Source organism: Hyla sarda, chromosome 1 (genome assembly GCF_029499605.1).
Source record: "Hyla sarda isolate aHylSar1 chromosome 1, aHylSar1.hap1, whole genome shotgun sequence".
NCBI lineage: Eukaryota > Metazoa > Chordata > Amphibia > Anura > Hylidae > Hyla > Hyla sarda.
The window spans coordinates 611,532,843-611,545,818 of NC_079189.1; the positions used below are offsets into that span (position 1 = coordinate 611,532,843).

Genomic DNA, 12,976 nt, shown 5'->3' on the forward strand with positions numbered 1-12,976 from the left:
ACATCACTCCCAGAATCCCTCACCTCTCCAGTCATATCCATCTGTTATTACATAGATAAGAATGAGGTCATGTGACATCACTCCCAGAATCCCTCACCTCTCCAGTCATATCCATCTGTTATTGCATAGATAAGAATGAGGTCATGTGACATCACTCCCAGAATCCCTCATCTCTCCAGTCATATCCATCTGTTATTACATAGATAAGAATGAGGTCATGTGACATCACTCCCAGAATCCCTCACCTCTCCAGTCATATCCATCTGTTATTGCATAGATAAGAATGAGGTCATGTGACATCACTCCCAGAATCCCTCACCTCTCCAGTCATATCCATCTGTTATTACATAGATGAGAATGAGGTCATGTGACATCACTCCCAGAATCCCTCACCTCTCCAGTAAGCCGGAAGAGTATCTGTAGGGTAAGATTTATGATCCTGTCGGCCATCTTGTTCCTGTCTCTCCCCATGGTTGATGGGTCATCCAGGAGAATTCTCTGAGGGGAAATCACATTATAAATATCCAGACTCAGGATTGTAATTTTGTAAGGACTTTTATAAGATAAGATGGTCCATTTTGTGTGGTTCTCAGTATTCAGAACCAGAGGTCCTGAGAAGCGGCTGCAGAGGGTATCGCTATGTTGTGTCTCTTTCTTGAGGTTGGATTTGTCCTTTATACTCACATAGATCTGAAGACGAGAACATAACATGGTGACACTTTCCTTTATATATATTGGTCTTCATAATATAAGGGGGAGATTTATCACAATCTGTACTGAGGAAAAGTTGCCCATAGCAACCAATCAGATCGCTTCTTTAATTTTTTATTTTTTTTAAAACAATGTTTTATTAACATGTCAATAAAAGGAAACAACACCAAACAGACTTGAACAGTTAGACAGTGGATGGCATACATTGCAGTTATGGAAGTCTTAGAAAATCGCAAATACAGAGGCAAGTAAGTCCCCAAAATAATGTTGCCATGTCTGAGTAGTGAAGGGTGGAAGTAGTGCAAGTAGCTAGCACCTCTACTTCACTCATAAAGAGAACCATGTCCATCATGCAGTCGACCTCTCCAAGAGAGGAAGGACCCGGTACACAGACCAACGTCTAATCCACCACCCACCATACAACAATGTACAGAGATCATAAAACAAATATAAACTACCCCACATCAAACAAAATACCCAACAAAGAAACAACTGAAAGAAAAGAGAATGAAGTAATCCCCTAGCCACACTAGAGGATCATCCCCATTAGAAATCATACATTCAGCCCGCAACAAACAAAGGACCTCGAAGGTAGGATAGAGAAAGATGAAACAAGGAAATAGAAGCCAACATATAAAACAGACACAAAAGCAAAGAAAGAAAAGAAAAAGAAGTAGAGACAAGAGAAAAGACGTCCGTTGCACCATCCCAGACCACCGCCACTGAGAAGTAACCTGAACCTACACCTCCCACCCGCAATCTCCCCAATGTACCCACCAGGGATGCCCTACAATACTAGGAAGAATGGCAAAAATCAGACATGAATTTTGTGATTTCTTGGGGTGGGTAGGTGAATTCAAGAAACCGCCTCCAGTCCCTGAAAAACCTTTCGTCCCCAAGTTCTGTATTACGCAAGGTCTGTGGCCTATCAATAAATAGAAGACCCTTCATAGTGTCTACAACGTACGTCAAAGTGGGGACCTCCTTTTGCAACCGAGACGCAATCAACATTTAAAGGGATACTTCAGCCCCAAGACATCTTATCCCCTATCCAAAGGATAGGGGATAAGATGTCTGATCGCGGGGGACCCGCCGCTGGGGACCCTCGCAATCTAGCATGCAGCACCCACCTGTGAGTACTGCCGGAAGCGCTGGAGGCTCTCAGTCTTATGCCTCCCGACCACGGGGACAGAGTATCGTGACATCACGACTCCGCACCCAGGTGAAGTCACATCCCGCCCCCTCAATGCAAGTCTATGGGAGTGGGTGTGACGGCCATCACGCCCCCTCCCATAGACTTGCATTGAGGTGGGGGCATGATGCCAGACTTGTGTAATATACTCCCCCACTTCTTTCCACATAGCCAAGAGTGCTGGACACTCCCAGAGCGCATGCAGTAGACCTGTCTTCTCTAAGTCACATTTAGGGCACCTTCGCAGGTAGCGTGCCGGAGCATCCCATAAGAGAGATTATGAGCATAGGTAGCTTTGTGTAAAATACCAAAATGAGTCTCCCTCCAAGTCTCACAAGTGGTTGCCTTCCTGACCTGTAAGAGACCCAGGAGCAATTTAGATGGGACATCCTGAACCCAAGATTGGAATATGGTGTCCCTCAATGAGTTGAGAGCCACTCGCTTTAAATGAGCGTATATGTCCGACAAAGACTGACGGCTCTCCGCCCCCCCCAAAAAATGTAAAACATCTTGTCATTAGCATAGAAATTCCGAAAGCTCGGTAGGGAGCTGGGGAACTAATCATATATGACCCGCGGCGCTGCTCTGCTTTTCCTTCCCCCAACCAAATGATCAGCCGCAGCGCTATCCCCACATCGGGGGACTAATCATGTTACCCGTAGGCGCTGCTCTTATTTTCCTCCTGTCAGCCGCGGGTACAGTACGGAGAACAGAAGCTGTCACCTCCCCCTGCAAGCGCTGAAAGCCAGTGCCTGTGGCCCACTGGCTTTCAGCACTTGCAGGGGGAGGTGACAACTTCCATTCACCGCCCTGCACACGCGGCTCACAACTCATTCATTTCGAGCGCCGCAGGTCACAGGAGGAAAATGAGAGCAGAGCCTGCGGGTAACATGACTAGTCCCCCGATGTGGGGACAACGCTGTGGTCGATAGTTCATTCGGTGGGGGGGAGGAAAAGCAGAGCAGCGCCCGGGAGGTCATATTTGATTAGTTCCCCAGCGCACTGTGGCTGATAATTCATTCATTCGGGGGGGGGGGGGGGGGGGGAGGGGCCCGACCGGTATTGCGTTATAGGGAAAAATTCATATTGTACAGAAAAAACACACCGGTATTCGGTATGAACCAGTATATCGCCAAGCATTATTTCCACGCACAAATTTGAGAACCAGGACGTATTCAGCATCCAGTCCCTGGCATGCCTGTGTATAGCCGCCAAATTATACAGTCGGATGTCCGTCATCTGCAGACCACCCTCAGGTTTGGGTAGACATATCTTCCGAAAAGTGATCTGAGAGCATTTACCCTTCCAAAGAAAAGTAAACGAGACACAACCGAATGATGTAGTAATAGAGGAATCATCTGCAGAGGGTAGAGGAGCCTTCCAAAACCAACCATTTTCACTGGTCTGCCATCTTGTGAGATCCCTTAAGACACATTGAAAGGGGGTATAGTTAAGCTTATATTAGGAATTAGGGTGCTGTCCGATCTTAATACCCAGGTACACAATGTGGTTCGTAGCAGCCTCAACAACTAGAGCAGAAGTCGCTCTGTAATTCCCCTCAGCCAGGTAGAGGAGTTGACACTTCGACACGTTGACCTTGTAGCCAGAGTAAGTACCGAAATTGGCCAGGACTTCAAGCACATCGTGGAGCTGGGTATTAGGGGAGCCCATAAATAACAGCATATCATCTGCAAAACATGCCAACTTCAATTCCCGGTCACCAACCATAATACCCCTGTAGATGGGAGAAGAGATAAGATGCACCGCTAACGGCTCTAGGGCAAGGTCAAACAAGAGGGGTGACAGGGGGCAGCCCTGTCTCGTGCCCTTGTGTAAATGGATGTTGTCAGATAGGAAGCCAGGCGTGGAGATTCTGGCTAAGAGTAACATGTACAGGGCATCTACAAAAGTCCGGAAGGCTCCCAAAAATCCAAAGCAGTCAAGGACACTACGCAGCCAGGACCAACTCACATTATCAAACGCTTTTTCCGCATCATTGGCCAAACAGTCTGCGCAGTATCCTCTCCTGCTTGTCACATCCAGTGCCGCCAGTACTGATCAGATGTTAGTCACTCCAGATCTGCCTTTGACAAAACCTGACTAATGTGAGCCCAGGAGGCCCGGGAGAATACTGGCCAACCTATTGGCCATAATTTTGGCCAACAATTTGAGATCTTGATTGATTTAATGAGATGGGTCTGTAAGACCCAGGATTATCCGGCGGCTTCCCTTGTTTGTAACAGACCTTGATATACACTGTGTTCTAGAGGCCATAATGGGATCCCCCCTAGAATGGCATTAAAAAGAGCAACCAAAGGAGGCAAAATATCCACCTCTAAAGCTTTATAAAACTCTCCCCCAAATCCATCAGGTCCAGGCGCTTTTCCCGAGGAAAGAGATTTTATGCATGAAGAAATCTCTTCAGTAGTTATCTGCGAATTAAGCAAGGCTATATCCTCCTCAGTAACTTTAGGAAGGGACGAGGCATCTAGGAAACGCCGACCACCCTGGACATCCAACTCGACATTAGCGTAGAGGCGGACCAAGCAGGGAGAAACGCGTTGGAGTGTGAGGTGGGGGAACACCGGAGGAGCACACACTGTATTGCTGTGGTTAGTATTTGTATTGTGTACCTATGTAAATTGCTGTTTGTCCAGTGAGATGCTAATTGTAGGCAAGTGGGGCACCACTCACTTAATTTAATCAGAGTCTAATATATTTACTTTTGTACATTGTGTACATATAGAGCCACACTACAATATGCCTCACTTGGACATGTAGTACCTGTAGTACTGAGTAACATACTGCTTTGCCTATTATCATCTGTCCCCATTTTTAGAGGCATCATCAGTTCAGCATAACCACCCTTGAGATGTACATTTATTCTGCAATATAATTCCTTTTGGACCAGCAATATTTGCTAGATTGAGTAATTTATTATCATTGTGAATGTCTACTATTCATACCACTAGTCCTATTATGGTGTTCCCCCACCGCTGTTTTTAGTATGTCTGAAGTGTTCATGTTTTTTATGGGGGGGGTATCTTAGGGTTGTCCCTGTTGTTTGTTATTGTGCTTAATAAAGTTTTGATACATTTGTCATTACATTTGGTTCATTTGTGTTTTTTTTCATTTTTGGGGCTGCTTTGTTTGGTTATACTAGTTCCCTAATAAATTCCCCTTTTCTCCGCGGTTTGGACATGCGCGCAAGTAATTTGCCTGTTTTGTTCCCGAATTTAAAATAATCCACGGACCTCTGGTCCCTAGAAAAGTTGTCCCAAGCTTCCATGCTAGCTTCAAAGTCCCTTTTAGCCCCCACCCATAAGTCCTTATAAGCAGTTGAGGGTGAACCCAGAAAGGTGGTATAAACCTCATGTAATTTAACAGTAGCCACCACATAGGCAGACTTATAATAATAATATTTCCAGGGCTGTGGAGTCTGAGTCGAGGAGTCGGACGAAATTTTGGGTACCTGGAGTCGGAGTCGGCAAACAATGCACCTACTAAATTTTGATTGGAATAAAAAAAAAATTAATGACTTCTCTACTGTAAGAATAAAGACCAATGCATGCAGTGCCTCACGTGACTGCAAAACGAACACGTTAAGTGACTGTGAAGAAGCATGCTTTTCATGGGCTTCACTATATGGCACGCAACGCACAATTAGGAGCGGCAATACTTATACTTTCCATAGTGTTCTGCTGTTACAGGGAACCCATGGATAACCTAGCCTCTCACTGATAAGGGGTTAAGGAAATATGTTTTTTGCAGGACTAGAGACACTTGTATAAGTGAAGGGAATGGAGGGTCAATAGTTCAAGACTGAAGCTGTAAACCATTGGAAAAACTGCTGCCATTCAGCTAAGGCTATGAAAACTTGTAAACTCCGATTGTTAGGTTAAACTTTAAACATGACTATGGGATTCTACTAGGGAAATCATGTTTTATAATAAATGCCCCTTCCTGGATCCTCCCACTGCCCTATCTTCAGCAGCAGATCAGCACACAAAAAGGAGAAGGCGGCAGCTTCTGCCCAACTACCTCTCTCTGCTAGAAGAGCTTAGTAGAACTTGGTGGAACAGCTTCTTGGATTCAACTGTAAGTGTTTATAAATACATTCGCATAATACAGAGGAGTCGGAGAGTCGGAAGTACAAAAAAATGCGGAGTCGGAACATTTATCTACCGACTTCACAGCCCTGGATATTAATAATATGTCCTTTATTTTTTTGAGCATATATATATATATATATATATATATATATATATATATATATAACAATAATCATAACAATAACCTGCAGAATATCTAATAATAACTATATAATAACAATAATCATAACAATAACCTGCATAATATCTAAAAATAACTATATAACAATAATAATCATAACAATAACCTGTACAATATCTAATAATAACTATATAACAATAATCATAACAATAACCTGCACAATATCTAATAATAACTATATAATAATAATAATCATAACAATAACCTGCACAATATCTAATAATAACTATATAATAATAATAATCATAACAATAACCTGCACAATATCTAATAATAACTATATAATAATAATAATCATAACAATAACCTGCACAATATCTAATAATAACTATATAATAATAATAATCATAACAATAACCTGTAAAATATCTAATAATAACTATAAAATAATAATAATCATAACAATAACCTGTACAATATCTAATAATAACTATATAACAATAATCATAACAATAACCTGTACAATATCTAATAATAACTATATAATAATAATCATAACAATAACCTGCACAATATCTAATAATAACTATATAACAATAATAATCATAACAATAACCTGCACAATATCTAATAATAACTATATAACAATAATAATCATAACAATAACCTGTACAATATCTAATAATAACTATATAATAATAATCATAACAATAACCTGTACCATATCTAACAACTATATAATAATAATCATAACAATAACATGTACAATATCTAATAATAACTATATAACAATAATAATCATAACAATAACCTGTACAATATCTAATAATAACTATATAATAATAATCATAACAATAAACTGCACAATATCTAATAATAACTATATAATAATAATCATAACAATAACCTGCACAATATCTAATAATAACTATATAACAACAATAATCATAACAATAACCTGCACAATATCTAATAATAACTATATAACAACAATAATCATAACAATAACCTGCACAATATCTAATAATAACTATATAACAACAATAATCATAACAATAACCTGCACAATATCTAATAATAACTATATAACAATAATAATCATAACAATAACCTGCACAATATCTAATAATAACTATATAATAATAATCATAACAATAACCTGCACAATATCTAATAATAACTATATAACAATAATCATAACAATAACCTGTACAATATCTAATAATAAATCGGGATTTTCCTAGCTACCGTGACGGAAAATCTAAGTTATATGAAGACAGGAGGCGAGTATCTTGCATTAAACGTTTCTTTTAATGCTCATAGCAGAAAATTACAGAGAATTTATTTCATTAACATTAGAAAATTTTCATTAAAACTACAACTCCCAGCAGCCCCTGGACTCCCCTCCCCTGGGTCAGAGACCCATATAAGGGGCTGGCTGGACCTCCTCTTCCTCTTTCTTTCGTGCGAACTTCGGAACAGCGCACGGCATCTTGATACCAAGGATACACTCCGACGGCAACGAACTCCATCTCCGGAACTGGACGTCAGGGCCAACTGGGCCCCCAGCAACTGTGTTTCTACAGGAACAAACAGAACAGCTGTCACTCAGGGACTTCTCATACTCTGCTGCGTAGATGCAGGTTCCGCTCTTCAATATCCTGAAACGAAAAACACATCGTAACAGGGTTGGGAAGGGAGGGAAGATACTCGCCTCCTGTCTTCATATAACTTAGATTTTCCGTCACGGTAGCTAGGAAAATCCCGATTTATATATAAGACAGGAGGCTCATATCTTGCAAGTTTAAAGCTAAACAAGTTTAATCAGAAAACATGCGGACATACACGTTCAAAGGACAGACACAGAAACGTGTTCCTGGGGCCGAAAATAGAACTGTCGAAAAGTCGTCTCAGACGACCAATCGGCGGCTAACAAAAGGTCCGCAAGCGAACCCCCTGAAGTAACTACCTTGGTGGCCATAGCCCCTCTGGAAGAGTGGGCTCCAAAAAGAGAGACATCAATCACAGCCAATTCCATGGCTGACCGCACCCACCTGGCCAAAGTGGCCGAGGATACCGGAAGATGCAGTCTGACATAAGATATCAATAATTGATTGTGATCTTCCGATCGTAAAGACGCGGTTCTGGCTTCGTACTCTTGTAGACAGCGTACTACACACAATCGTGGGTGGTCCGGGAAAAAGGGGTAAAAGACGGATTGAAGTCCTGTCTTAGTTCTGCGAACCACCGAAAAACGTACCCCTTCCGGCGAAAACTGTCGCCTGGAAATATCTAAAGCCTTAACGTCCGACACTCGTTTTATGGACACTAAACATAAAAGAGTAGATATTTTGAGAGATAAAAATTTTAAAGAGAGAGCGACATTATCCTCCCAAGAGGAAAATAATTCCAACACACGGGAGACATCCCAAGTAGATTGGTATGTAGGACGTGGAGGGCGTTTGAACTTAACACCCCGCAAGAGCCTACATACCAAAGGATGTTTGCCTACTGGTAAAGCGTCCACCGGGCAATGATATGCCGATATGGCGGATCTGTATACGTTAATAGAACTATAGGATTTCCCAGATTCAAAAGAATCCGCCAAATAATTCACAATCACTGACACAGGTGCTTGAACGGCATCAATTTGCCGTTGATCACACCAACGAACCCACAAAGCCCAGGCTGATCTGTATGCCGATCTAGTCCCTGGGGCCCAGGCCAAGGCGAGGAGGTCTCTAGCCGATTGTGAAAGGTCACTACCAGTGTCCGGGACCCCGAAACCAACCACGCAAGGAGTGGAAGGTTGCCCTCCAACACCAACGGGTGAGGACCCATGGTCGGGTTCGTGAGAAGGAGAGGCGATTGAGGAAGCAACCGAGGATAGTCGATTGTCATCCCCAACAGAAGGGGAAACCACAATTGTGTCGGCCACCAAGGGGTGATCAACACCACCGTCGCCTTCTGACTCAGTATCTGGAGAAGGAGCCTGGAAATCATATTGAATGGGGGAAATGCATAGTGTGTTCCCCGGGACCATACCTGGCGGAAAGCATCGACAGCAGATGCTTCTGGATCCGGCCTCCAGCTGAAAAAGCGAGGTAATTGTCAATTGAGACGGGATGCGAAGAGGTCCGTGTGTAATGGACCCCAAAGCTCCCTCAACGTTCGGAAGGTAGAACGGTCTAACATCCAATCGCTGGAATCCTTCAAATAACGAGAATTCCAGTCCGCCACGACATTGGATACACCGGGAAGATATTCCGCAAACGGAGCGATGTCCCAGGAAAGACAGAAGTTCCAGAACTCGGACGCGATGTCCGCCAGCACTCTGGACCTCGTACCCCCAAGGCGGTTGACATATTGAACCGCAGCCACATTGTCCATGCGTAAAAGTACACAACAATTGGCAGTGAGAGGGAGAAAACTCCTGATAGCGAAGAACGCTGCCAAGAGTTCTAGGGCATTGATGTGGAGGAGAGACTCCTCTGCGGACCATCTCCCTCCTGTAGTATCCTGGCCGCAACGAGCTCCCCAACCTTGTCGGCTCGCATCAGACTCTATTATGACTTCCGGACAGGAATTGAAGATAGTTCTGCCGTTCCATTCAAAAGCGTGACGCAGCCACCATTGCAATTCCTCCACTGCCTCCGGACAAAGGGTAATCTCGTCCGCATATCGGAGGCCCTGGTGAAGATGGAGGGTCTTGAGCCGTTGAAGGGCCCGATAATGGAGTGGAGCCGGGAAGATCGCTTGAACAGAGGCCGATAATAGGCCGACTATGCGTGCAATCATCCTTAGAGATACCCGGGTCTTGCGCAAAGTCGCTCTGATTTCTTTCCGAATCAGAGCTAATTTGGCTTTTGGTAACAGCAGGATGGCACGTTTGGTATCCACTAGGAAACCTAGGAATTCCATCTCCTGCGAGGGAGTCAGCACAGACTTCTTGTGATTGATGAGGAAACCTAAGTCCTCCATTAAGGAAACCGCCCATTGGCTGTGCAGCAGGGCTTGCGTTCTGGAGCGTGCCATGATCAGCAGGTTGTCCAGATAGATGATAAGCCGGACGCCCCTGCTCCGGATAGCCGCCACTACCGGTTTCAGCAACTTGGTGAAACACCAAGGGGCCGATGATAATCCGAATGGTAGGCAGGTGAACTGCCACATTCGGTCCCCCCACCGAAACCGTAGGAAATGTTGGGAGGATTGGTGAATGGGGACGGTGAGATATGCGTCCTTCAAGTCGATCTTCACCAACCAGTCTCCTGGCCAGAGAAGGTCGCGCAGCAGATGGATACCTTCCATCTTGAAGTGACGATATAATACATGTTGGTTTAAATCTCTTAGATTTATCACTGGTCGATAACCGCCATCCTTCTTCTTTACCAAGAAGATGTTGCTTATAAATCCGGGTGACAAGGGGTCTACCTCTACAACCGCCTGTTTGTATAAGAGCTCCTGAAGCTCGTTGTCTATGAGTTCTATATTTTGCGCTGAAAACCGAATGGGTTGAGGTATGACATTCAGCACAGGAAGAGATTGGAACTCTATCCGGTATCCTGCTACCGTATTGAGGACCCACACGTCTGCCTTAATCATGGACCAGGCGTGGGTAAAACACATCAGTCTGCCCCCCACTACTGTGTGTGGAATGGAAAGAGAACGTATACTCACCGGTCGATGGCCGAGATCTAGGAAATCCGCGACCTCCACGTCCCCTCCAGGGGCGTCCTCGCGGGGGGAAGAAAGGGGCCGGTTGGGCCACAGGCAGAGTATATTGCTGTTGAGCGGGAGCAAACTGTTGGTGCGCAGCTCTAACATAGGGCCTATAAGGGGCTGAGCGGCCGGTAGATCGGCCTCTGCCTCTACCGGCCTTGCCAAAAATCTTGGTTGGTTGGCCCGCTTTCTTTAATGACATCTGCGCCTTATCCAGGCTGGAGAACAAACTTACCACTTTATTAATGTTTTTAATTAGGTCTTCTCCAAAGAGGAGACCATCAGCGGAAGGGCCGGGTTCATTTTCAGCTAAGTGGCTGAGCTGGGGTTCTAGTTTCATCAGTATAGAACGGCGACGTTCAACTGAACACGCCGTGTTGGCATTGCCCAGCATGCAAATCGCACGCTGGGCCTAACCCCTCAATTGTGTGAGATCCACTGGCTGGGCAGCCGCGGCTGCTTGTTCAGATAAATTTAAAATTTTGGTAAGCGGTCCCAGCATATCTAGTATGCGATCTTGGATTAGTTTGAAAGATCTTTCGATCCCCTTCTTTGAATATTTCCCCGCCCGGGTCAAGTATTTAAGGAGGACCGGGTCTATTTCTGGGGTAGTGGACACTTTCTTGGTCACACATGGTCTAGGGCATTCCGCCCTTAGTTTGTTACGGTTAGTGCGGTCTAAAGGTCACCTAATCCAGTGTTCAATGTATTGTGCCACGTGTGGCAACGGAGCCCAGTCCCCTGAGCGCGGGTGTGTGATTTCATAGGGATTAAACAGGGGTTGACCCGAGCATCTAGGATTGCCTCGCTGGGCATATCTGGTGCGGTATCAGAATACTCCGCCTGAATCCCCGAATCCTCCTCCTCAGAGTCTGTGGCCTGAGCCACGTCAGACTCGCCGGACTCGCTTGATGATTCGTCATTAGACGTATCGAACGAGTCTGGTTTGGTCCGCCTGGCTGACTTCAGCCCTTTGTAGTTCTCCTTGGGGCCGAAGGGTCGAGAGTGAACTTTTGGATGCGGAGTGCGGCAGACCGGGTCGGGTTCTGCCTGGGACATATTATAAACTTCCCCTGCCGGGGAGTCGGAATGTACGTTCATGTGCTTGCTTTTATGAGTTACCTTACCCCTGCCTGAGATCTCATTAGAGGCAGAGGGTACAGAGGGGTCAGAACGTACATGGGCAGCTAGAGCTGCTTGGATGGACTTAGAAATTAATGCTTGGATTTGTGAAGCAGACATTATCTGTGAAGCTTCAATGTCCACGGTCTCATCCACCTGTGTGGAAATTTCTCGAGTCATCTTACAGTCTATGTATAGTACACTACTGGCTACAAGTAGCCTGACTGATAATCAGTCACTATAAAGGGTTAACCTAATGCCACAGAGCAGATGCTAAGAGGGAAGATACACAAGTATAGTGTACCTATTATAGCCCACTGGACCCTTCTAAGGAGTAGTCAAGGGTGACACCTAATAGCTAACCTGCAAACAGGACAATAACTAAGCTGCTGTCGCTCCTTTCACCGCTCGCTCAACACTGGCGCCGGTGAGAGGTGGAGGATCTCAGCAAACAGGGTTTACAGCCGTAGTCTCGCGAGACTACGTCTGTAAGCTCCTCTGATTGGGCGCATAACAGAAACAGGAGGCGCGTCGCAAGAACGCGTCACTCAGACACGCCTCCCCGCTGCTGAGCCCGCGAAAAGGGTGCGAGTGGCGGGAGGAAGCCGAGGAAGACGGCGCGAACAATCAGGTAAAATGGCAACTGAGGAAATAGGGAAATTTACCTCAGCGCTAGAAAGAGAGAGCAAAGAGTAAAAGGGGGAAGGAAACGCCGTGAAACGCAGTAAGCAAAATAAGAATTAAGGAAGAAGAAAAGTACAGAACAATAAGAAAATACCAAGAATATATAAAATATATATATAAAATATAAGAGAAACTAAATATATATACAATACATATATTACATAAAAATGAACTGAACCAGGACAGACAGGAACACAGGGACACTGAAATGGGGGGTCCCCAAATGCCCGCAGACCTGGCACAAAACAGAGAAAAATCAGAGAGCAATGATATACTTAACCAGCTGCCATGAGCAGAAAGAAAGAGGAAGAGGAA

The 12,976-nt window shown here is 44.5% G+C and overlaps 1 protein-coding gene across 1 annotated transcript in view; it reads right to left on the bottom strand.

Annotated features, from left to right (window-relative positions):
• LOC130302850 (oocyte zinc finger protein XlCOF7.1-like) overlaps positions 1 to 2,537 on the bottom strand; it is a 185,990-nt gene extending 183,453 nt beyond the window's left edge. The window contains 1 exon segment of the mRNA XM_056551747.1: positions 394 to 2,537. Coding sequence (XP_056407722.1) covers positions 394 to 711 — 318 coding nt within the window. The 5' untranslated portion in view covers positions 712 to 2,537.
• Positions 2,538 to 12,976: the final 10,439 nt, after the last annotated feature.